The following is a 25,683-nucleotide window of genomic DNA, read 5'->3' as shown; positions in this document are numbered from 1 at the left end:
TGGAGGTGGGGTGGGGAGAACCGCTGGTTCTCGCTTCACACTTAAGTACTCAGATCGTCGGGTTTCTGCCCGCGAAACCGCGGGGCAGGCGTCACTCTGCAGAGTGATGGGGCCCAGACGCAGGCAATGGGATGTGGGCTATGGACCCGAAGCCCAGAAGAATGAATCAACAGGGGCAGGCACGCCTAGGGGCTGGGCTCAGTTGTGAGCATCTCCAGGGTGAATTGCCTAAATCGCCTTATGGCTGCAGCGAAATATTAAAATCACCGCTGGCCCCAATAGCGGTGGTTCCCCGCAGAAACTCCGACCTTTGTCGCGCGCCCAGGCAGCCCCCCCTGCCTCGCCACGCCCACAGAAGCGACCGGTCTTCTCCAGACTCGCGCGTCAGTGGCGGGTAAAGGGGGGTGCAGTGGCCCTAGCCCCCAGCTCCTAACCTCTCGGGGCGCCAGCCATCTTGTTTCCCCGGCCACCACCCCCCACCGCCTCTGGATGTAGACCACCCAGCCTCCCCTCCTAATCTCCCTTTCTCTCCAGGAATTTAGGGATCCAGGATGCCCTGAGTCTGGGAGGGGAGGGTTGGACACCAGACACCGAGAGGCAGAGTAGTAAAGGCCAGCAGGTAGAGCGGAAGTCTGGTGGCACGTCTTGCCCCTTCCTCCCTCCCCATCCCACCTCCCCTCCCCTCCCCCTTTCTCTCTCTCCCTCCTCAGGTCACCGATGGGGGACACCAACTTTCCCCAGCAGGTCACCTGGGCTGAGTCTGTGGGGTTGGGATGCTGTAGGCACATCCTTCACTGACCGGCTCCGAGGTGGACTCCTGGGACTCTCGCATCTGGATCGAAGAGTTTCCTGCCTGGTCTTCAGACTGCTTGTCGCTCCTTTGATTCTCTGAGAGCCTGGCGGAGAGTAGACAGAGCAGGGGGAAGCCCAGAAAGACGGAGTTCCCATATCCAGGCGGGGCCGGACTGGTGACAAAGACAACTATCCCAGGCAAGTGCTACCTGGGCTGACCCCTCTGGCGGGGGAGGGGGTGTGAAGGCAGAAGAAGCATTGGCAGCAGAGTGAATTGCAGGCAGCCTTGATGGGGTGACAGTGGTGGCTGCAGCTGCGGGTGGGGGCTGGGAGGAGCTGGAAGCACCGGGCCATTCAGGAGGGTCCCTGGGTGCTGACCTAAACAGGACTGAGTCCCCTCAGGAAGATTTAAGCAAATGATAGATTTGGTCAGGTTTATATAATGATGCTGGAATAAGTACCCATTAAAAATCATATTCGTAAAGAATATCACATAGGAAAACACTCCTGATAAAGTGGATGTATATATATAATCTCCAATATTATGTCCAATTTGCAAGTAATACACATATTCATAGAGTATATGTTAATATATATTTATGTGCTGTATGCTGCATTTAACATTATCCAATACATAATATATAGTAATATCCAGTTTGTAAGAAATACACATGCATAACATATTCATATATACATATACTATAATAATACCCAATTTATAAAATTGGCTGTGCCTCCTTCTAAAACCTAAAGGGAATCCCAACAGTGCCTCCAAAAGAAAAAGAAAGAAAGAACTAAAGGGAGCAAACATTTTATTTTATTTCTAAATGTTTGTTTATTTTTGAAAGAGAGAGGGAGACAGAGTACAAGGGGGGAGGGGTAGAGAGAGAGGGAGGCACAGAATCTGAAGCAGGCTCCAGGCTCTGAGCTGTCGGCACAGAGCCCAACATACGGCTCGAACTTAACAAACGGTGAGATCATGACCTGAGCCGAAGTCGGATGCTTTAACTGCCTGAGCCACCCAGGTGCCCCGGGAGCAAACATTTTAAATCATGGTATTTTTTAAGACTGTATAGACGTTGCACCTAGTTAAACTAAAACCTCAAACTTAAGCAAGAAGAGGCAGATGGCCTGCCTTACAAATAGCAACAACCCTAAGCCATCTTCTAAAGTCACCAGGTTGAACTGAGCCAGACCGTGTGCTGCCCTGGAAGCGAATGCTGGTGCCAGTACTGCCCACAGAGGAGCTGAGAGGCATTTGCAGGGCAGGGTGACTGGCTGCCCCTCAGGCTGGAGTCTGTGCAGTGGGCTCTTGAATGGGTGGGGTGGGAGAGGGGCCACACACTTTCCAACCTCTAACTGGAAACTGGTCACCTGACAAAGGGCTGTTCTAATAAGAGGAAAAGCCTGGGAGATGCGATCCGACTACCAAAATAGCAACATTTCCAGATTTCAACGGTTTGTGGAAGAGTTGTGTTATTTTTTTTAAGTTTATTTATTTATTTTGAGAGAGACAGAGACAGCGTGAGTGGGGGAGGGGCAGAGAGAGAGGGGAAAAAGAGAGAATCCCAAGCAGGCTCCGAGCTGTTAGCGCAGATCCCGATGGCGGGCTCCATCTTACGACCGTGAGATCGTGATCTGAGCCAGTATCAAGAATCAGACACTTAACTGACTGAGCCACCCAGCCCTGTTGGAAGCATTTTAATCAGGACATCCCCAAGAGGGGCTACTGGGGGCATTGCACTAGGCACGAGAAAGGGTGTTTAGGTGTAAGGTGTATTAAAATCTCAAGAGACCTCTGGCAAAGGTGATCAAGGCTGGCTTCCTGGAGGAAGTTAGATCTGAGAGGAGACATCGGTGATGAGTTGAAGTTATCTGGATGAGGGAGGATGGGAAGGGGCAGAAGGGAGGGTGTTATGTGAGAAAGAGTCCTCTGTGCATTTACAGGCATGTGTATGAACACTTAGAAACGTGACGTCTTCTTTATATGGATTCTCTTTTTACATAAATGGTATCAAACATTTGATATTCTGTGACTTTTCACCCAGAAGTGTGTTTTGGAGACTCTGTTATGTTCTTACATACCATATACCTCTTTTTTATTATAAAATATCGTACATATTCACGGAAGTCCACAAAACTGAAATGTTCAGCTCAATGATCTATTCTCAAGCAAATACCCCAACCATCCTGGTCAGAAAAAGAACATCGCCTATATCCTCCGAATATTCCCTTGAGGCTCTCCCAAACCCCAACTCCTTCTGCCTCTCAGTGGGACTCACCATTCTGACCCTTAGGACCATTACTACTTTTCTTTCACTTATGGTTTTACCACCTCAGTGTGCATGCCTAAACACTTTAGTTTTTGGACTTTGATATAAACAGAGTCATATGATATGTATTCTTTAGGATGTAGCTTCTTTCACCGAATATGAAGTTTTGGGGATTTAGCCATATTGTTAAGTGTGGCTGTAGCTCATTTTCTTTGTTGTGTAGTGTTCTTTTGTACTGGCGATATCACTATACATATATATATATCCACGCTACTGTGTTGAACTTCCTGATCGTTTCCTGTTGGGGTTGTTGCAAACAGTGCTGTTAAGGAAATTCCTGTATGTGTGCTCTGTTGCACACAGTGAAATTGCTGTTCGTGGGATATATATATCTTCCTTTTTTTTTTTTTTTAATGTTTATTTGCTTATTTTGAGAGCGAGAGGAGAGGGAGTGTGAGCTGGAGAGGGGCAGAGACAGAGGGAAAGAGAGAATCCGAAGCAGGCTCCACGTTCAGCACAGAGTCCCGCTCGGGGCTCGATCTCACAAACCGTGAGGATCATGACCTGAGCCTAAATCAAGAGTCGGATGTTTAACTGATTGAACCACCCAGGCGCCCCTGTATACCTTCAATCTTAATAGGTAATGGCCCACCCATCTCTAAAACTAATTTTGTAAGTTTCCATTCCCCTCCCCCCCAGCAGTGTCTAATATTCCCCATGGCTCCTCATCCATCAATATTTGGTGTTCTTAGCCTTTCCATTCTACCAGTCTGACTGGTGTGAAGTGGCCCCTCAATGTGTTTTTTAATTAAAAAAAATTTTTTTTGAATGTTTGTTTATTTTTGAGAGACAAAGCACGAGCAGGGAGGGACAGAGAGAGAAAGGGAGACACAGAATCCGAAGCAGGCTCCAGGCTCTGAGCTATCAGCACCAGAGCCTGACGAGGGCCCTGACCTGAAGTCAGATGCTTAACTGACTGAGTCACCTAGGCACCCCTCCCTCGGTGTGGTTTTAATCACCATTTCCCTTCTGTTTAAATAGTTTGAACCCTCTGATATATTGTTCACTGCCCATTTATTTGGAGGATGACTTTGGTGAAAGGTCTCCACATTTCCTGGAACATTTTTCTATTGGGTTATTTATATTTTTCTTATTAATTTGTAGGAGCTTTTTATAGATTCTGGATTTTTTTTAAAAAACCTCCCTCAGCTACACGTGTGGCAGATTTTTTCTCTGTGGCTTTTAACATTTTAATGCTGCCTCTTGATGAATAGATGTTCTGAATTCTAATGAACTCAAATTTACTTATTGTTTCCCTTATGGTTAGTGTTTTCCAAGTCCTGTTTCTGAAATCTTTCTCAACCTACAGATCATGAAGATACTCCCTCTTATTAACTTCTTTAGAAGCTTTATGAATTTGCCTTTCATTTTTTAATCTCATGGTCAAATTTCATTGTTTCCATATGAATATATATTTTCCCATCCTAATTATTTAATACTGTCATTTCCATGATACTCTGGGTTGACATGAAATCTCTATTTATTTAAAATTTTTACTTCTCTTAATAATCTGTTTTAGGTTTTGGTATAGAAGTCTCCTCTTTCTTTTGTTAGATTTATTCCTAAGCATTTGAAATATCTTAATTTTATTATTAATGTCATCCTTAATTTTTTTCATTACCTATTTATTTCTTGCTGGTATCTAGAAATGCTATTTATTGTATTCCGTTAACCCTGTATCCAGCCACCTTGCTAGACTCACTTGCTGGTCCTAATAATGTGTTTATAGATTCTGTTTTATGTTTTACATACATAATCGTATCTGTAAATAATGACATTTTTTACTTCTCATCCCAACTTTACACTTTAAAAAATCTTGTTGCGCTTGCTGGCACCTTGTACCAATTATCGATTGCCACCCAAATGCTGCAGAACAAATTACTTCAAAATTCAGTGAGTTAAAACAACAAGAATTTATTATTATACCTCATAAGCCATGAGGGTGGGCTCAACTAATACGTAAGGGAGTTAGTTGACTGGCCATTGACTGTTCGACACTAGCTTGAGCTGGGACCGCTGGAGTGGTCAGCTCAGATTTACATGTCTCGTCTTCCAGCAAATTAGCCTAGATATGTCCTCAGGGTGGTGACAAGAGTGTAAGAGAGCAAGAAGTGGGGCACCTGGGTGGCTCCGTCGGTTAAGCGTCTGACTGGTTTCAGCTCAGGTCGTGATCTCCCGGTTCTGAGTTCAAGCCCCACATAGGGCTCCGTGCTGGCAGTATGGAGCCTGCTTGGGATTCTCTCTTTCTCTCCCTCTCTCTCTGCACCCCCCCCCCTCAAAAATAAATAAAAATATAAAAAAAAAATGAAGAGAACAAGAAGCAACAAGGAAGGCCTTTTTCAGCAAGGCTCTGAATGGGCACACCAGCCCCAATGCAAGGGGTAGGGAAGTAGATTATGGCCTCGTTAGTGAGAGGAACTGCAGAATCACATTGCAAAGGGAGTGGATATAGGACAAACTGAAGACTTAGAACCATGAATGCTGTCAATCAGCCCAGACTTTAAATCCAGTTTGACTAGAAGGGACTGTGGTGGGCATCTTCGTCTTATTCCCGAACTCCAAGGGAAAGCTTTCAACATTTTATCATTAAGTACAGTATTTGCTGTAGCTTTTTTGTAAATAACCTCTATGAAATTACAGATGTTCCTTTCTACTCCTAGTTTCCTAAAGTTTTTTTTTTTTTTTTAATGTTTATTCATTTTTGAGAGATAAGAGAGAGACAGAGCATGAGCAGGGGAGGGGCAGAGAGAGAGGGAGACACAGAATCCGAAGCAGGCTCCAGGCTCTGAGCTGTCAGCACAGAGCCTGATGTGGGGTTCGAACCTACAAACCATGAGATCATGACCTGAGCCAGAGTCTGACGCTTAACCAACTGAACAACCCAGGTGCCCCAGTTTGTTTAAAAAAACAAAGTTTGTTTTTTTTAAAGGAATGGTTGTTGGGTTTTGTAGAATATTTACACAAATATTGAAATGATTGTATCATTTTTATCCTTTTTATGTTATCATTGATTTTTTACTTCTTTTTTTAAATGTTTATTTATTTTTGAGGGAGAGAGAGAGAGAGAGAGCACGTGAGCAGGGGAGGGGCAGAGAGAGAGAATCCCAAGCAGGCTCCACACTGTCAGCACAGAGCCTAGTGCAGGGCTCAATCTCACCACCCAGGGGTCTCTGACATTTTACTTCTAAACTTCCCTGTATTACTGGAATAAACTCAATACAGTTGTGAAGTTATATTGTGTGTGTGTGTGTATGTTTTAGTTTATTTATTTTGAGACAGGGCACGAGTTGGGTAGCGGCAAAGAGAAAGAATCCCAAGCAGGCTCCACACTGTCAGCAGAGAGCCCAGTGTGGGTTAGAATTCACATACCATGAGATCATGATCTAAGTGGAAGTCAGATGCTCAACCGACTGAGCCACCCAGGTGCCCTGATATGTAATATTTCATTGTCATTCTGTTCAAAATATTTTCTGATGTCTGTTATAATCAATTCTTTAACCACTGGTTATTTTTAAATGTAGTTCTTAATATCCAAACATAGGGATCTTTAAACTAATTTTTGTTAATTTCTAGCTTAATTGCGTGTGGTCAGAAGTGTACTCTGTGTGACTATGATCCTTTGGAATTTGTTGAGATTTGTTTTACAGAAAATATGGTTGATTTTTTTGTGTAATTGTTTAGCATGTTCTTTAAAAGTATGTAATCTGCAGGTGTTGAATATTGTGTGTGTGTGTGTGTGTGTGTGTGTACATATAAATATATATTCATTAGGTCAAATGTGCTAATTAAGTTGTTCAGGTCTTCTATATCCTTAATGAATTTTTGCTCTTTATCTTTTATGCCTAAGATAAGTAGATTCTATCAATTTCCTACATTTTGAGGCCACATTAAGGAATGTATAACATTTTAGAGGCACTGGAGTGGCTCAGTCAGTTGAATGTCCAATTCTTGATTTCAGCTCAGGTCATGATTTCATGGTTCGTGGGATCGAGCCCCACGTCCCTGACAGCACAGAGCCTGCTTTGGATTCTCTCTCTCCCTCTCTCTCTGCCCCTCCCCCTACTCACACTCTCTCTTTCTCTCTCAAAAAAAAAAAAAAAAAAAAAAAAAAAAGATGCATAACATTTTAGGATGCATAGGTCTTCCCAGTGAAAGGGAACTTTTTATCATTATTAAATTTCCCTCTTGGGGCGCCTGGGTGGCTCAGTCCTTTGGGTGTCTGACTTCAGCTCAGGCCATGATCTCCTGGTTTGTGAGTTTGAGCCTCGAGTCGGACTCTGTGCTGACAGCTCAGAGCCTGGAGCTTGCTTCTGTGTCTCCCTCTCTCTCTGCCCCTCCCCCATTCACACTCAATCTCTCTCTCAAAAATAAATAAACATTAAAAAAATTTTTAATTTCCCTCTTTATCTCTGGAGGCTTTACTTTAAATATTAAATGCATCTTAATATATAAATATTAAGTACATATAAACATTAATACTATAATGTGTAAAAATTATGTATTAATATATTAGTAAAGCTATACAAGCTTTCTTTTGGGTAGAGTTTTCATGAAATACTATTTTCCATGCTTTTTACTTTTAATTATTCCAAATTCTTACATTTTAGGTGTCTCTTGTTAACAGCATTTAGTCTGATTTCAGGTTTTTATTAAGTCTGAAAACTTCATCTGTAATTGGAGCATTCAGTCCATTTACATTTAATACAAATACTGAAATGTTTAACTTTAAATCTACCATTTAATTAGGTGTTTTGTACCTGCCCTATCTACTCTAGATTACTTTTTCTCTTCTTCTTGCATTCTTTGTGCATGGTTTGTTTTTATTAGTCTTTTTTTCCCCTCTTATAGCTTAGAAGTTCCATTTCTTTGCTGTTCTTTTAATGGTTCCCCTGCATATTAAATATGCAGCATTTTATCAAATAATATTTATCGGTACCCTAAGCGAACCAAACGAGAGTTCGTCCACCTGATGCTAAGCAAGCAAATAAAAACCGGCACCAAGCTTTTGCAGTGAAGAAAGATTTACTGGGTGGCTACCACCCAGGGGAACCAGGAGCTAATGCCGAAAAGTCCCAAACTCCCTGATGACTTCCAAGTGGGGGTGGTGGGGGGGGAGTTGGAGGGTAGTTTAAAGGGTGAAAATTCAGGGTGAGGGTCTCAGGGTCTTGGATCACTCTGATTTTTTGTTTATTTTTGAGAGAGAGAGAGAGAGAGAGAGAGAGTACAAGCAGGGGAGGGGCAGAGAGAGAGAGGGAGACACAGAATCCGAAGCAGCTCCAGGCTCTGAGCTGTCGGCACACAGCGCGATACAGGGCTTGAACTCACAAACTGTGAGATCATGACCTGAGCCACAGTTGGACACTTAACCGACTGAGCCACCCAGGCGCCCCAGATCATGTTGACTAATTAAGGATTTGCTCAACTATATTTCCTTTCTTGACCATCTTGACCTTCTGGCAAGTTCCTGACTGGTTTGGGTGTGACTGGAGCAGGGCCATCGCTCTGCTTTAGGGGCCTGAACCGATAAACCATTCTGAGCAGACTGCATTAGTGATGTCATCTCTAGAGTACAGAGGCAGAAGTTCCACATCCTGTGACTACTAAGCCGCAAATTATTATGTTTTCTTGCGAACGCGGCACCTTAGACTTGTTACGTCCGGCAGAACAGCATCCCACAGACTTTTCAGGAGGCAACTCATTTCCTGAGGCAGTTTCTTTAACAGTAGCTAAGGGCTACGTGACTCTGGTCAGAAGCAGCTGAGAGCCCCATGTCTAAATTGTGGGGTCTGGGGGGGGCTTGCATCGCTGGTCTCAGGACTTTTATCCTCTTCCCAGACAATAAAAAGTACTTACAACAATTAAATTCCACTAACCACCCTCCTTATCTTCACTGTGGTGCAATTCTTCCTCTTTGCTTAATTAAAACCAAACAAGATGTTACGATTACTTTTTGTGCAGTCTCAGTTCCATCCCCATATTTGCATTTCCATTACTCCTGATTCCTTTCTGCATGTCTGACCTTCCATCGAGGATAATTTCCTCTCTTGGAGCGCCTGGGTGGCTCAATCGGTCGAGTGTCCCTCTTTGGCTCACAGTTTGTGGGTTTGAACCCTGCATCGGGCTCTGTGCTCACAGCCCAGAGCCCACTTTGGATTCTCTGTCCCCCTCGCTCTCTGCCCCTCCCCCGCTCTCAGAAATAAACATTTTTTTTAAAAAGATAACTTTCCCTCTTATGGAAGAATCCTCCGTCTTATTTCCTGGAGTTGAGGGCTTCTGGTGAGAGCACTCTCTGAAGTTTTGTCTTTATTCCATCTTCATTCTTGAAATAATTCGGGGATCCACGAATTCCCGGCTGATTGCTGTATTGCTTTTGACAGTGGCTGACGCATAAATTGTTCCACAATCTAATCCAGTTAAATTCAGGCTTTTTTACGGCAGTAAGTTTTTGAACTCAGTGTTTGACGTGTGTTCTGACGCCAGGAGGGATCTTCTTAGCTGTCTCTTTCCTCCGTTCTCTCTAGTGTATTCCTGGCCTAAATTTACTGATTTTGAGTGTGCCCTCAGGCTTAAACTTCTTCACACCCCGTTTCAAATAAAGTCCGTTTCTTTGGGAAGAGCTTCTGGGCCCATTTGTTCTGAAGGCCTGTCTCTCTCCCAGGACAAGATCTTCAGAGCTGGATGGGAACAGAGGCCTGCTTCTCTCTGAGTGCTTTTGGAGCAGGGTGCCACGTGGAGCATTAACCTCTGGTCTTACTGAGTTGCCCCTCCTGACATAGAACCTCCACCTCACCAATGAGCTGGGGCAAGGGGGTGACCAGGGCCCCCAGTATTCTCCACTTGTCGGGCCACAAATGAGGGCAGAGTGGAAGAAAGGGGCTCCGGACCTTTATACCACACACTTGCCTGGAATTTCGTCTCTGCCACGTGTCGCCAAAAAGGAATGACAAACGCTGGTGATCTGCCCCTCCTGGGAAGGTGCCTGTAGCCTCTGAGTGGGAACTGGGGAGAGAGGGAACCCTGTGCAGTTTCCACAGCACTGGGCCGGGAGTGAGGAGGGAGGGAGCAGGCTGTGGGTCACATGCCACAGACTCTCCCTGTTCATGGTGAGTTTTAGTAGATTTTCCTGACTAAACGTTTGCTGTGTGCCCTGAAGACATTTTCCAGAGTCCTTGAATGTTTTCTTTCTTGGTAATGTTCACAGGCTGTGTTTGTTTCACTAGGGGATGGGTCCACAGAAACTCACTGCTCCCCTCCCCACCCCCCCCCACCCCCGCCATCTTGCTGCCTTTCCAGAAATAGAACCCCAAGGAAGCTCTTTAATTCCACCAATCTCTATACCCCACCTTAGATCTCTTGAATCAGAATCTGGAAGAGTGAGGCTTGGAGAATGAAAGGCAGGAGTCTGGAGGTTTTTGAGAGCTCCTCAAATGGTTGGGATACACAGGTTGGAAAACCGCTGGCCTAGAAGCCCACATGCATTAGCTGGGCCAAGTAGACTAGAAGGAGAAAGGAAAGAAACCTGAGTTTCTTGAGTCTTTACTGTGTCCTTGGCACTCAATATCCACTATGTCATTTTTAATCCTTTCAGATGGGGCTGATTTTTTTTTAACTAAGTTTTTTAAAGTTTATTGATTTATTTTGAGAGACAGAGCATGAGCTTGAGCAGGGAAGGGGTAGAGAGGGGGGAGAGAGACAATTCCAAGCAGGCTCCACATTGTCAGCGTGGAGCCACGTGGGGCTTGAATTCACAAACTGTGAGATCACGACCTGAGCCAAAATGAAGAGTCAGACGCTTAAGCGACTGAGCCACCCAGGTGCCCCCAGATGGGGCTAATGTTCAGCTGACATTCCAGGGGCTATGGCTGGTTCATTCTGATTGGTGCTCACACCATAACATTACTAAATATTTTGAAATTCATCTAGCTTGTAAGATGAGAGAAAAAAAAACAACAACAACCGAGTCTCGAGGTGATGAAATTATTTGCCCAAAGTCCACTAGTGAGAAGGGCCAAGAGGTAAATTGTGGCCCTTTGTTGCCCTGAAACCCTGCCGGCATGAAGTTTCAGTGTCTGAGACATAGCCCGTAAAGTCTGCTATTTTTGATGACCCCAAGATTCCGTCAGGAGTTAGCTGGCCTGAAAGAAGAAAGTCATGGAGTCCCTTGAAGAAATATCAGAGGAAGAGGCTCCCAAGGGACCCAGAACTTCCTCCTTCCTGTCCGGGAAGCTCACAGCCAAGGAGATTCTGGCCACCAAGACCCAAAACTACTTTGCTGAGACTAAAAGAACCGAGGATATCTTAATGCAGGTCGCTTTCTCCATTGGGCTGGGTAGCATATGGCGTTTCCCTTACCTGTGTCAGCGGAACGGAGGAGGTAAGGCCAAGGACCTGGGTCTTGAGTTTGGGGAAGGAGTTTTAAGTCTTGAAGCCCAGACTCCCGGGTCCTGGGGGAGGAGACACCTGGAGGTTCACCCAGACTTCTAGGGGATAAAGAGGAGGGGGGCCGGGACTCCAGGCTGCCTGAGCACAGCGCCTGGCTCCCTTCTCCAGGCAGCTTTATCCTGATGTACTTCTTCATGCTCCTCTCGTTTGGGATTCCCCTCCTGTACATGGAGATGATCATGGGGCATTGGCTGCGTGTGGACAACATCCGGGTCTGGAAGCAGCTCGTCCCCTGGCTGGGCGGCATAGGATACGCTAGCATATTGGTGAATGAGGGGCCCGGGCAAGAGGCATCCCCAAGTCACCCCTTGTGGTCTCCAGGCCCCCCGTCTCTGTCCATCCCGTCCCTCAGGCCCACTGTGTCCACCCCTAGGTGTGCATCTTGATGAGCTTGTATAATAGCGTCATCATCACCTGGAGCCTCTCCTACCTGGCCAACTCCTTTGATAACTCCCTGCCCTGGAACCAGTGCCCACTGGTGAAGACCACCAATGTCACTGGTGAGGAGAGGGAGAGGGGAGGCCGGCAGGGCCAAGGGAGGCAAGGGCACCAAGGAGCGGGAGAGAGGCAGTGAGACCCACGGGGGAGGAAGTGAAGAGCGGGGGACAGGCACCTAGTGAGGTGGTGCCTAAGCACCTGGGTCCCCCCCCAGACCTCTCTTGCCTTCGGACTGTGTCCCACCAGTACTTCTGGTACCACACCACCCTGAGCGCCTCAGGCCACATTGAGGAAGGGGTCGATGCCCTCGTCCTGCACCTCACACTGGGCATCTTCGCAGCCTGGTTCCTCCTCTTCTTAACCATGATCACAGGGCTGAAGATTTCAATGCAGGTAAGCCACCCCCCCCTACCCCCCCACCGACCCCGCCACAATCCGGCCGGACACCATCCCACTCCTTCCTGCCGACCTCTCTTCTCTAATCCCCAAGACCCTCCCCCACTCCCAGAGGACAGGCTCTGCCATCCAGGGCTCCCCAAAGCAGCAGCATCAACCCCTCCTGTCACAAAGAACTGCCCCTGTCCCACCCACTGCGGGAAGGAGCGCCTGGTACCCACTCTTCCCCATGCCTCACCCCCAGGTCACAGCAGTGGAGACCTTCTAGAGCAGACCACAGCCTCGCCCCTTGAACCTTGCACCCTGTGCCTGCCCGCATATTGACAGGGCCTGTTAATCCCTGAAGGGGCCAGTTGGCTACCAGTTCCTTTCCAGAGTCTTCCATTTTATTCCAACCCATACTTCCAGCCCACGCCCCTGCCACCTGGATCATCTTCTCCTTACGTGGAAAATTTATTCTGGTGTGTTTATTAGGTCACTTCAGTTAACCTTACCCGCAGCTTCTGGCCCCCGAAACAGTTCATGCAGTCGGTTTCCACCCCATGTGTCCCTGGAGCCATCTCTCCACAGCCTTCGAGATAAAGCAGATTTTACTAAAGGCTCAGTAGGGGCACATGGAGGGAGGGGGCCTGCCTTCCTCTCCCAGAGTGGAAAGAACCAGAAATACTTCAAAATTCCCACTGACCGTGTTACTCTCCCAAAGTCTCTCCTCGGTTGCTTTTCCTCTGTCTTCACCGGTGACATTGTCCCATGCGGTTAACTCACGCCAAGACCATAAAACCCAGGCAGATGATAATGTCCAGCTGCCCTACCACATAAATGCCATCTCTACTTGGTGTCTCACCCCTCACCTCTGAGCAGCTTATTGGTAGATTCTTCCCCCAAAACAACATCACCGTCTCCTAAGGATAATCCTCTGACAGCTCCCTCATGTCACAGCCAGGCCACCTTCACCCGGCTCAGCCCAGCTTATCTCCCTCTCTCTAGGCCTGCCGACCTGTGCTCCCTGTAATGCTTGCCTCCGCCTGCCCCTCCTCCCCACTTCTCCTGACTTCTGGTTTCTGTCTTGACCCACCTGGCCAGATCCTGATTTTTTCGGTATTCCTCCTCTACATCGTCCTCCTCTGCTTCCTCATCCGAAGTCTCTTCTTGGAAGGTGCAGTTGCCAGCCTCAGACGTATGGTGACCACAGAGGTGAGGCTGGGGACTCCACACCTCCTCCCTCCCACAGCTCCCCAGGCCTTCTCTGACTCTTCTTCTCAGACACCTTTCCTAAGGCCCCCAGCCCGCCCCTCATCCCTCTGCTCCCCAGCCCAGCTTGCCCTTCTTCCAGCTCACCGACGGGTCTACCCTCAGGCTCACCCCCAAACGTCTCTCTCTCCCAACCCCATCCACAGCTCTCATCCTGGGCCTCGCTGGACCTCTGGCGTCAGGCAGGAGGCCATGTGGTTTATTCCTTAGGCCTGGGCCTGGGCACCACCATCAACTTCTCCTCCAAGGCTGGAGGCAACAGCTACATCCAGGTGGCCTCCTTGGTGGCCCTGGTCAACCTGGTGACCTCATTGCTGCTCACATCCATCATCTTTATAGTGCTGGAGTTCTGGGCCACCACCAGCGGCCACACCTGTGTTGAGAAGTGAGTAATTACAGCCTTGCAGGTCCAACAGGAGGTCCCTCCCTCCACCTTAGCAATCCCCCAGCCTCATGGGCCTTCACGCTCTGGCCTCTCCAATAATAATAACAATAACAGCAACAGTTATCATAGTCATCATCATATCACATTCTCAGAGAAAGCTGCCAAATGATAATATTCTAAAAACTTTTTTTAATGTTTATTTATTTGGGGGTGGGGGTGGGGGGAAGGGACAGAGAGAGAGGGAAGGAGAATCCCAAGCAGGGTCTGCGCTGTTAGCACTGAGCCTGAAGTGGGACTCAATCCCACAAACTGTGAGATCATGACCGAAGCTGAAACCAAGCATCGGACGCTCCACCAACTGAACCACCCGGGTGCCCCCAAATGATACTGTTCTAATATCCACCACTTTATAGATAAGAAAATAGGCCCAGAGACAGGACTGTCCAAAGGTTTCCATAAATTGTATTTGGTGTAAAGAAGACTTCAAAATCAATTCTTTAACTCGCAGAGGTTGTACAGCATCCTGGGCCACAATCAAAGGTTACTGGCCTAGGCTACATATTGGAATCATTTGGGGAACCTTAGAAAACACTTACACCTGAGTCTCACTTCCAGCGATTCTGATTTACTTGGTCTGGGATGCCTTCAGGCATTGGGATTTTTTTTTTTTTTTAAATGTCCAAGGTGGGGGATGCCCGGGTGGCTCGTAGGTTAAGCATCTGACTTCAGCTCAAGTCATGATCTCACGGTTCATGAGTTCGAGCCCCACATTGGGCTCTGTGCTGGTAGCTCAGAGCCTGGAGCCTGTCTTGGATTCTGTGTCTCTGCCCCTCCCCTGCTCTCTCTCTCCCTCTCTCTCTCAAAAATAAACAAACATTAAAAAAATTTTATAAAAAAAAAAAATCTCCGGGGCGCCTGGGTGGCTCAGTCGGTTGAGCATCCGACTTCGGCTCAGGTCATGATCTCACAGTTTATGGGTTCGAGCCCCGCATCAGGCTCTGTGCTGACCGCTTGCTCAGAGCCTGGAGCCTGCTTCAGATTCTGTGTCTCCTCTCTCTGCCTCTCCCCACTCAACGCTTTGTCTCACTCTGTTTCTCAAAAATAAATAAATGTAAAAAAAAAAAAAAAAAATCTCCAAGGTGGGATTTCTCTTCCAGTTAGGATGTTGAAGGATACAAAAGTCCATGCTTCCTTGGTACCAGCAATTTTAAAAATGGATAAAATAAAAATAATACTTTCCTATAATGTTACTGAAGAGCAGTAGACACAAAGGAGCCCTCATGAACTAAATAAAGCCAGGAGAGTAATGAGTTCATCGTACATGAGCAAAGAGCCACGAATGCCTTCATATCTGGGGGTAAGTGGCTCCTCGGGTGGGTGCATGTGGCTGGAGGCACAGGCCTGTCACGGATGGAGAGACTTTGCACTGACAAGGAGAAACCGTGCAAGCATTTAATAACAGTATGGGCTGCCAGCAGGTGTTGGAATCGCAACGAGCCCCCAAGAAGGAAATACACCACTGGACCCAACGGTTTGCCTCTCTATTCCCAGGAAAGGTTTTTGGAGAAGAGGCAGAAGTGCAAGGGAGACAAGGGAGCAAGCAGAGGAGCTCCGCCTAGTCCTGTGGTTTCAGGACCTGTGGCCCCACTGGAGCTGTGTGCGAAGACAAACCCAAAACATCTACAGCTACTATCCGGCCCACTTCAACCCAAATAATGACAACATCAAAGATACTAGTCCTCATGGTGGGGGGGAAGGGCAGTGTGCAGGAAGTTGGGGGCATGGCCTGAGGGCAACGTGAGCCCTCCTTAATCCCATTTGAAGGCAGAGAAAAAACTAATGAAAACTGTCACCCACCCCAGCTCGCCTCAACGCTTAGAAAACTAACTAAATAGCCCTAACTCTTAGCTGCCTGTTGGAATAAAAGTCTTAAATTTATCGAGATTTCGCAAAATAAAACAGATCACAGACCTTCCTCCTTTGTTGTTCTATCTACAACGCCCCACATGGAATTGAACACTCTCGAGACATTCCAAAACCCAGGAAAATAGAATCCATAGCCAAGAGAAAAAAAAAGAAGACCCAAAGATCATCAAGACATTAGAATGAGCAGACAAGACCTTTAAAACAACGATTATAAATATGTTAAGGGATTGCATAGAAAAGATGAGTAAAATGGAAGCAGTGGAGGTATTTTAGAAAGATATGGAAAATCTAACAAAGAACCACATGGAAATTATAGAACTCAAAGTCGATGAAAACAAAGTTTCACTGGATGTATTTAGTATTCATCCAGCAGAATAAAGGATCAGTTAATTTGAGGACAGGTAAATAGAAGTTCTACAAAGTGAAACAAAGAGGAAAAAAAGAACGAAAAAACTGAAGAAGACCTTCAGTGACCTATAGGACTAATATATGTGGGGGGGAGGGTTAGTTTATTTTTTATTTGTTCTGAAAGAGAGAGCAAGCGGGGGAGGGGCAGAAAGAGAGAGAGACAGAATCCCAAGCAGGCTCCGTGCTGTCAGTGCAGAGCCCGATGAACGGCTCAATCTCATGAACCATGAGATGACCTGAGCCAAAATCAAGTCGGACACTTAACCAACCGAGCCACCCAGGCGCCCCAAGATTAATCTATGTTTAATTGGAGTTGTGGGAGGAGAGGTATAATGGCCGAAACTGCAAACAATCCAAATGTCTGCTAGGAGGTGAGTAGATAACAAATCTTAGTATAGTCATTCAATGAATGGAATACTATCTGCCAATTAAAATGAATGAACTGGGTTTTTTAATTAATGTATATTTTTTAATGTTTATTTTTGAGACGGAGACAGAGCATGAGTGGGGGAGGGGCAGAGAAAGAGGGAGACACAGAACCTGAAACAGGCTCCAGGCTCTGAGCTGTCAGCACAGAGCCCGACATGGGGCCCAAACCCATGAACCACGAGATCATGATCTGAGCCGAAGTCGGACACCCAACCGAGCCACCCAGGCGCCCCTATTAATATTTTTTAATGTTTATTTTTGAGAGAGCGCATGAGCAGGAGAGGGGCAGAGACAGAGGGACACACAGAATCTGGAGCAGGCTGCAGGCTCTGAGCTGTCAGCACAGAATATCATGTGGGGCTTGAACTCATGAACCACAAGATCATGACCTGAGCCGAAGTCCAATCCTTAACTGACTGAACCACCCAGGTGCCCCTAAATATCCCCCTTTTTATTAGGACACCAGTCCTACTGGATTAGGGGCCAGTATGACCTCATCTTCAATTACTTCTGTAACAACCCTCTTTCCAAACAAGGTCACATTCTGAGGTAGTGGGCCTTAGGACTTGAACATATGAATTTAGTGGGGGGCACACTTCAACCCGTAACACTGAGGAGTCCTAGCTACAACAAATCTAGAGTCTTCTGCCCCTTCGGGGACTCCCCAGCGCAACTCCCCTGCCAAGTCCACCTGATTCACTTCCAGCCCCTGTCTATTTGCCCTTGTTACTCGGCTGAACTCCTCTTGCACAATTCACTTTCCTCTCAGGCAGCAGAGGGGCCAGACTGCTCACCACATTTCCTTTGCTTTTCCCGTTCAGGAGTGTCTCAAAATTGATAAGCCTGATAAAAAAGGGGGTGCTGCCTCAGGATGCCAAGCCCCCGGAAGACATCCTCCTCCTGCCCGCCCTGGACTACCTAGACTGGATCAGCAATCTCCCTCAACACCTCCAGTACCCGGTCATCCACTTCTCCCCATCCTGCAGCATCATGACCCAGAAGGATAAGGTGTGTTTGTGGGGGTGGGAGGGTGCTTCCCAGAGGCCCCACAGGACACTGGGAAATGCATTTCCCAGGAGCCTCATGGGCCACCCATGCATCTTCAGAGGAAGGTGGCAGTTATAATCAAGTTTCCACCACCGTTACCTGTGCACTAGGGTCTTCGCTAAGTGGTCACTTGACTTTAATCCTCACATCAACCCTAGGAGCCCAGTTTGTTAGAGGAGGAAACTGCGGCCTAAAGAGGTGAAGCTCACACAGCTCAGGAAAGCAAGCAGGGCAAACACTCAGCCTTCTGCCGTCTGCCCACCACTCTCTGCCTCTTTCCTCTGTCCGAGACAGACATTGCTAATCGATCACTGCACCATTTCCCCCCCCCCCCCCCCCAATCCAGACCCACCACTGCCTGAGAGCTCTTCTCCCCCACAGTTCATGGAGGGCCCTGGCCTGGCATTCGCAGCTTTCTCCCAAGCCATCTCGCTGTTCCCTGGCGCCTCTCTCTGGGCCATCCTCTTCTTCTTGGCCTTGGTCATCATGGGGCTGAGCACCTTGATGAGCATCTTGGAAGGCATTGTCTGTCCCCTCCAGACCTCCTTCTCCCTCTTCAGGAGGTATCCCAAGCTGCTCTCAGGTACTGTGGGTGCTCGGCCTAGCAAAGACCCTGCCCTGCTGCCCCCCTCTCCCTAGGCCACCCCAATCTGTAGAGCTCACTTTGACCCCTAGCCCAGCCCTGCGCATAGACCTCAGTGTGGCCAAACCTGCCTTTGTCACAGTGCTCATCTGCTTGGGAGGTTTTCTGGGCAGCCTCGTCTTCACCAGCCATGCTGGCAGCTACATAATGTCCTTGTTTGATGACTGCCTGGTCCCGCTCACCCTCATCGTCATTGTGGCCTTCCAGAATGTGGCCCTGGCCTGGATCTATGGAGCCAGGAGGTGACGTCCAAGCCCCGGGGGCCCATCCAGCCAGGGACCCACCCCAGGTCTCTGCTCCCTTTGTCCATCCCACAGCAGGGGGGCCCAGCCAGCGGCTGGCGGGGTACAGGCACAAGGAGCAGTCAGGAACCAGGGGCCATAGGGGACAGTCTGAAGGCAGAGGGTTGGAGCACTACACGCATGCAGGTTCCCGTCCTCAGCGAGGGCCCAGCAGGACTTGGCAGCCAGTGAGAGAACCGCTCCCAAGCGCTCGGGTGCCGGCTGCCAGAGGAGGGCTCCTACCCAGACATCTACGCCTGTTGTTCCCTCCCCAGGTTCAGGGAAGAAATGTTCAGTAAGCTGGGCCACCTGCTGTGGTCCTTCTTCACTTTCCTGTGGCGCTACGTGACCCTGCCTGGGCTGCTGGCCCTCTTCACCATCTGCCTCACGCAGCTCCACCGGAGGGTACCGTCCTACTACATCGCCTGGAACAGCAGTATGGTGAGGTCCCCCTACCCTGGCCTCTCACCACCACTCCGGGCCCCGTTCATCTCATCTCCCACTCCACGGAGACCCGAGGTCTGGGCTCCTTCCATCCCCAGGGAACCTTTAGCCAGCTTCCCAGTCCCTGGGGAGTGGAATCCCCAGCATCGCAGGGATTGAACCCCCCCCCCCCACTTCCTCCCACGCTGCTCCCTTCTTTCGGCCTCCAGAGCCAGGAAGTAAAACAGCCCTACCTGCAGAGCACCCTGAGCTGGGTCACCTTCCTCAGCATCCTCACCTTTCTGCCAATCCCAGTGCAGCCACTCCACCACTGGTGGCACCTCGAGGACCACATTGCTTCTGATCCCTTTGAAAAGCTACAGTCCAAAAAGATGCCCTTGGTGCCCCCCAAGTCGTTGCAGTACCCCAGACACCAACTGGTGACGTCCCAGAAGACAGACACTGAATGCTCATCTAGAAAAGTCAACCCACCCTTGATTAGGAGGCTGAACCTGAGCTCCTTATGGAGGTTCAGCCTGCCCTTGAGTGAGTACAACCAGAGCTCTTCCTGGTTCAGCCTGCCTGTCATTTCATCCCTGACATCTGCGCTGTCCATGAGGAATGCCAGCACTCCCGTTTCAAGGCAGGTGAGCCCGGCCTCAGTAACCACAGACAACAGTGACAAGAGCAGGGAGACCCAGGAAGAAAATTAGGACTCTGTTCAATAACTGGTGACACCACCCATTTTTCCAAATCTGGCATTAGCGTCCACCTTGCTACAGAAATAATCGGTCCTGTCGGGAAGTAGGGAGAGGGACACATGGAAATTTTGCCTAGCAACCACTGACATCACTCAGTTGGCCTTGGGAGGAAACGGACAACTCAGGAGCGCCTTCCTCTCCTGGAATAATACCGATTCTGCTAAGTGGAACACTCTGCTCTGGGGTTGGAGAATTCAGAAGAAATCAACTCAGCCATTCACAGGGCTGCACCTAGGGCCTCCTTTCTCCCTGTGAGGAGGGAGCATCATGTTGGCATGATGGAGATGGGCCTCGAGGCACTTTCCGGGATCCAGCCTTCCCAGTTATCATGGAGACAGACAGTGTTCTCTCCAAACCCCAAACTCGACCACCAACCTGGAACACTGGGGTAGCTAATGCCTCCAGGGCTGCTCTCTCAGAACGGGGCTGGGATAACAAAGCTGAGTCAATAAATTGATCCACTGAGACCCCGCGCACAGGCTGTGGGCACAGTGTTCTTTCCATCAGCCTCCTTCTACACACATATCGTCCAGATCTCCAACCTCTGGTGAACTGAGTGTCCCATCTGGTGATTCCAATCTCCCATTCCCTTTGGGACACAGATACTGAGTTTCTAGACTCCTCCTTGTTCTGGAGTTGAGCCAAACCATTGGGGAACTTTGCAGCAATCAGTATCACTCAATCTAGAAAGTGTGTTAACCCTTAAACCTAACTTGGTAGTTGGGTGACCATACTAAATGTCTTATAGTTATCATCTACCAAGAGGGTAGCATGCCTAGAACAGCACCTGGCAGGTAGGTCCTCTCTAGCTATCATGCTTTGTTCTCACGTGGGGTGGTCGGTCACCCACTTGGGCGCTGGGAGGGAGGTCACCTGGATTCTGTGGGCTCAGGACCCAGGAGTCTTAGAGAAAGAACATAGAGCTTACTAGGTTTGTCTGCGGGGATAAGTGGCACCACCCTACCTCTTTGAATATCAGATGGAGTGAAGGCACCTGGGGGGTGGGGGGAGGCACCTTCTAGAAGCCACACCTCTTAGGGACTTCCTGGGTAACTCCCCATCCCCAGAGGTCATGACCTTGGGCATCAAGGTCCCATCACCACCCTCTCTGGTTCCCAATCACCTCCCAAGTGCCTGCCTGCCCATTCATACCTTCTATTTACCTCAGAGGCCTCTAAACATTCTTTATCACACTCCCCTATCCATGACAACCTTTTGAGAAAATATTCCCAACATATGTAAGAAATCTACTTGTGACCTGCTGTCATTCTACATACTTAATATTGGCAAAGCTTTGTCTTGCTTATTTTGGTTGAAAAAAATCTAAATTTTTCCTCCTGCATCTCCAGTGTAAATGGCTTCTACAACCTGATTTGAAGAGCCCCGGAAAAGGCAGAGGCAGAAGCTCACAGGCCCTTCCTTGTGTCTAAGACTCACCCCTCCTGCCTTCCTGCCTCCTCCCTTGCTCTCTAGGGACCCTGGGTCTGGGATGACATGGCTCAGGAAACGAGCTGGGTGGAGAGGGCCTGGTCCCCGTACCCTCTCTCACCCTCTCCGAGTCTCTTCCCCTCTCCGAGCCAGGGCCGGCCACCCCAGGCCAGGTATGCCAAGAGTCCGGCGGGGTAAGGTAAAAGCCAGTGTAGATGATGCATCTTAACCCACGTAGGGCTCTAGCAAGAAGGTGTTTTTTTTTGTGCGAGGTTGTGGGGTGAGAAGTCCCCGCATGGAGGACGCCGTCCCAGGTCCTCTGGGATCTCAGAAGCCCCCAGGCCTCTGTTAGCACTTAGACAAGGCAACAGACGGGCCCTTTGCTGGGCTCCTTCACGCACCTCTCCTTCCAGGGAGTGGACACTGCAGGAGGCTCAGAGAAGAGAAACAGCTGCTCTGAGATCAAGTAACCAGTCAGTGACTCAGGTGCAAATAGAATTGAGGTCCTCGGGTTTCTAGTCTGGGAACCTTTTCTTGTTCATTTCCATACCAGGTTAACCACTTCTTGACCTACCTTCCCCAGTCTGAGGTGGGTGCTTCCACAAGCATGGAGGCGAAAACGAGGACATTTGAGGTGACCTGTGTGCCGGGGGGGGGGGGGGGGGGGGGGGGGAGGCGCGGCTGTGGTGGAAGAGGTCTTGCAGCAGGGGTGAGGGGGGTTGTTTTAACCTGGATTTGGATGACCATACATTGGCTAAGTTAAGCCACATGCGTGGCATCAGCAAGTAGCTGCAGCTCAGACGGGAGTCGGCAAACCTTTCCTATAAAGGACCAGATAATAAATATTTTTGGCTTTGCAGGACATATGGCCTCTATTGTATATTCTTTGTTTTTTTTATAACTTTTAAAAAGGTTAAAAAAAAATCAGTCCTAGCTCAAGGGCCAGAGATAACAGGCCGTAGTTTGCCAACCTCTGATCTAGGGCCATGTCAGGCCAACAAGAAAATGCTGGTGGCTAAACCAGAATTTAGTTTGAACTCCCTAGTTGGCCCGCTTTGGGCTAGGCTGTCATCCAGAGGGTTGGAACCACCAGGCTGTCCAGCAGAAAGATGACCCAAGAATGGTCAGGAACCAGAATCCTTAATTTTCAGAATAAGTCTTTGTAACTCCCCCACCCCTTCAGCCTCAGCCATTATCCAGGAGACGGCCTGGAAGAGATGAAGCCTCTCCGGAAACACGTACATTCAGGGACCAAACCGCCTACCTAAGGTGTGTGGACCGGGAGAACGCGAGGAAGGTAGTCCGAAATATATTCTGCACTGATTTTTGAGGAAATCGTTCCAATAATACCAGGTGCTTGTGGAGGGTAGGGAAAAGAGAAAGTCTCATCCAATACCTTAACTATAAATTTCAGTCTGTCTTCCCGGGTTGGCTTTGGGGTTGGGTGGCTGCCGCACCCCAGTGGATACTACCAGTTGGTTGACCTACCCCAGAACGCAGACGTAAGGCTAGAGAGTCACAACGCCTCCAGGGGCGGGGCCTCCTCTTTCAAGGAGTGTTTCACAGCAAAGCGGGAACAGCCGCCTTTTCCTAAAAGGTGCGTTCAGGGAGGTTGTGTCAGCAGGTGGCGCTGTTGTGCTGGGAAATGGCCTCCCTGAGGGCCGCGGCAGGCGTGAGGACAGGAAAACCGGGATTCCCCTTTCTCCTTTTGGGATTCCTGCAATTTCTGTTGACCGCCCTGGAGACGACCGCACGTGCTCCAGTCTCTGGACGGGAGAATCCCCTGACAACAGGACATTCACAGTACGGACCTGAGAAACCTGTACTAGTAGAAGCCATAACAGCACGTTGAACTGGCCCCAGGGCCCCTGCCCAACAGTCACTTCAGCTCACTTTTCCCCAAGTGTGCCTCATCAGTTGAATTCAGTTTTTTTCTCCTTGGGGAACATGGACCAAGGAGCTTCAGCAAAATCTCCACCTGTGAGCTATACAAGAGCCGCAAAAGGCTGATCCTTGTTGGAGGCTTGAGGACCAACCACTTGTCTTTCCTAAACTACGAAATGTCTGAGCCCACATAGTCCTCAGGTGATGTCTTGGGTCATGGGGCCTCCTTTTTGGCTTCATTTAAAACCCACCTATTCCTAGTTAACTGTGATTGGGTGGCAGGCAACGCCACGAAAGTGGTGGAGCTCATGGCTAACGGTCATTCCTTCCAAAGATGCACAAAGGGCCGACAAGCGCAGGTGAAGAAGGTCAACGCCATTAATCATCAGGGGAACGCAAATCAAGCCCACAATGAGGGTACCACTTCACACCCACCAGAATATCCTTAACCAAAGAAAATGGAAAGTCCCAAGTGTCAGTGTGGATCTGAAGAAATCGGAACCTCAGGCATGGCTGGTGGGAATGTGAAATGTAGCCACCGTGAAAATCAGCCTGACAGTTCCCCAAAAAGTTAAACATAGAAATATCAGCAATTCCACTCTAGGCACACACCCAAAGGAACTGAAGACACTGTTCAAAAAACAAAACAAAAACAAAACCTTGTACGTGAACGTTCATAGCAGCATTATTCACAATCGTCAAAAAGTAGAAACCATCCAAATGTCCATCAACGGATGAATGGACAAAAGTGGTATGTCCACACCGTGGATGTGATTCAGTCACAGGAAGGCATGAAATTCTGATACAACACCGATGAACCTTGAAAACACTGTGCTAAGTGAAACAAGTCAAACACAGGGGACCTCATATGTTCTGATTCAATTTGTATGAAATATCCAGGATAGGCAAATCTAAGCGATAGCAGAATGGTGGTTGCCGGGGGCTGGGGAAAAGAATGAGCGGTGAGTTCTTCATGGGTACAAGGTTCCTGTTTGGAGTGATGAAGACTTCTGGAACTGGATAAATAATAAGCTGAAAAAAAAAATCTCTGTGCCCTTCCCCTGCTCGTGCTCACTCTCTAATAAAAAATTTGGGGGGATAGGGGGGCGTCTGGTGGCTCAGTCGTTTGTCTGACTTCGACTCAGGTCATAATCTCCCGGTTTGTGAGTTCGAGCCCCACATCCATCGGGCTGTGTGCTGACAGCTCAGAGCCTGGAGCCTGCTTCGGATTCTGTGTCTCCCTCTCTCTCTGCCCCTCCCCTGCTCACTCACTTTTTCTCTCTCTCCCTCTCTAAAATAAACATTAAAAAAATTAAATTTTTTTACAAATTAAGAAAAAAAATCCCAAAGAACCTGCGAAAATTATCCTAGTGAATTTAGCAAAGTCATAGAATACATCAATGAACAAAAGAATCAGCAGTATTTCTGCAGACCAGCAATAAGCATTAGAAAATTTAAAAATTTCAAACAGTGCTGTATTAATATTGCCACCATCGTTTATATTATTACTACTTGGGCTAGTGAGAATTCAGCATCTTCCAGAGAAATCTGGTTGCCACACAACACTTGGCAATATTTCAAAGCTATTCTGCACCCGAAGGTGGCAGATAGTTGGAATTCTTCCAATTTGGAGGAAGGATGTTTTGGTTTTGATTTTTGGACGCGATGGTTGTTGGTGGTTTTCTTGCTATTTAATAACTGCTGTCAGTTCAGTCTTGTCATTACCAGTTTAGGTTGTTATGGGTTGTTTAGTTAAACTGCATGTATAATGACGCATATTTGCCTCAATTCCATGTGTGCGTGGCCTGCAATTTCCCACTAATTAGACTCTTTAAAGACGTTTCTGCAGTGAGCTTCTCAAATTTGCATCATCTGTTCCCCTCTTGCCAAAGCAGATGTATGCAGCACCCACCCACCCCCTCTCCAGGAAATAATTTGCTTATTATCACGGAGTTCTTTTTCCACTGGAAAGGAAAAACTAAGGGGGTGCAGATGGTTGGGGGTTTTTGTCCCACCAAAGTGAAAACCAACAAATAGTGCCAAGATGTGCTGGGCCTGGGGGCACCTGGGTGGTTCAGTCAGCTAAGTGTCCGATTTCGGCTCAGGTCATGACCTCACGGTTTGTGAGTTCAACCCCCACAATGGGCTCTCTGCTGTCAGCACGGAGCCCGCTTCAGATCCTCTATCTGCCTCTCCCCTGCTTGCACTCTCTCTCTCTCTCAAAAATAAACATTAAAGAGAGAGAGAGAGAGATGCTGGGCCTAAGTCAGACAGCAACAGTGGGCCTGGGATGGGGGAACAGACCCGGAATTATCTAAAATACAGCGACAAACTTCTCAATGATCCCAAACCCGGCCCTGGCCCAGCAAATGGCACACACTCATCATTTCCCCAAGAATCAAGCAGCAGACTCTAC

The 25,683-nt window shown here is 48.2% G+C and overlaps 1 protein-coding gene across 9 annotated transcripts; it reads left to right on the top strand.

Annotated features, from left to right (window-relative positions):
• The first annotated feature begins 374 nt into the window (after nt 1-374).
• Nucleotides 375-22,017, top strand: LOC109253078 (orphan sodium- and chloride-dependent neurotransmitter transporter NTT5-like). Of its 9 annotated transcripts, none has more exons than XM_019425729.2 (13): nt 375-619; nt 711-990; nt 11,239-11,499; nt 11,676-11,833; nt 11,941-12,067; nt 12,220-12,398; nt 13,389-13,595; nt 13,799-14,037; nt 17,622-17,808; nt 18,229-18,430; nt 18,573-18,732; nt 19,047-19,212; nt 21,305-22,017. In XM_019425729.2, the coding sequence occupies exons 3-13, from the start codon at nt 11,277-11,279 to the stop codon at nt 21,383-21,385; spliced, it is 1,929 nt and encodes a 642-aa protein (XP_019281274.2). In that variant the 5' UTR covers nt 375-619; nt 711-990; nt 11,239-11,276; the 3' UTR covers nt 21,386-22,017. The 9 variants fall into 9 exon arrangements, with proteins under 9 accessions (XP_019281274.2, XP_019281272.2, XP_019281268.2 ...); XM_019425727.2 differs by lacking the exon at nt 21,305-22,017 and adding an exon at nt 19,772-20,427 and having other exon boundaries at nt 377-619; XM_019425723.2 differs by lacking the exon at nt 21,305-22,017 and adding an exon at nt 19,425-20,427 and having other exon boundaries at nt 383-619; nt 783-990.
• The last annotated feature ends 3,666 nt before the right edge of the window (nt 22,018-25,683 follow it).

The sequence above is a fragment of the Panthera pardus genome, unplaced genomic scaffold, assembly GCF_024362965.1.
Source record: "Panthera pardus isolate Hobbes unplaced genomic scaffold, ASM2436296v1 HiC_scaffold_18, whole genome shotgun sequence".
Taxonomy (NCBI): Eukaryota; Metazoa; Chordata; class Mammalia; order Carnivora; family Felidae; genus Panthera; species Panthera pardus.
The sequence above is the reverse complement of the archived record's forward strand: the minus strand, read 5'-3'. Positions and strand labels throughout refer to the sequence as shown.

What these genes read in the sequence shown, in the direction of transcription:
- LOC109253078 (XM_019425723.2), top strand. Translation starts at nt 11,277, where the DNA reads ATGGAGTCCCTTGAAGAAATATCAGAGGAAGAGGCTCCCAAGGGACCC. An exon ending in GAAGACCACCAATGTCACTG is followed by an intron (nt 12,068 to 12,219) that starts GTGAGGAGAGGG and finishes GTCCCCCCCCAG; the next exon opens with ACCTCTCTTGCCTTCGGACT. An exon ending in TCATGACCCAGAAGGATAAG is followed by an intron (nt 17,809 to 18,228) that starts GTGTGTTTGTGG and finishes TCTCCCCCACAG; the next exon opens with TTCATGGAGGGCCCTGGCCT.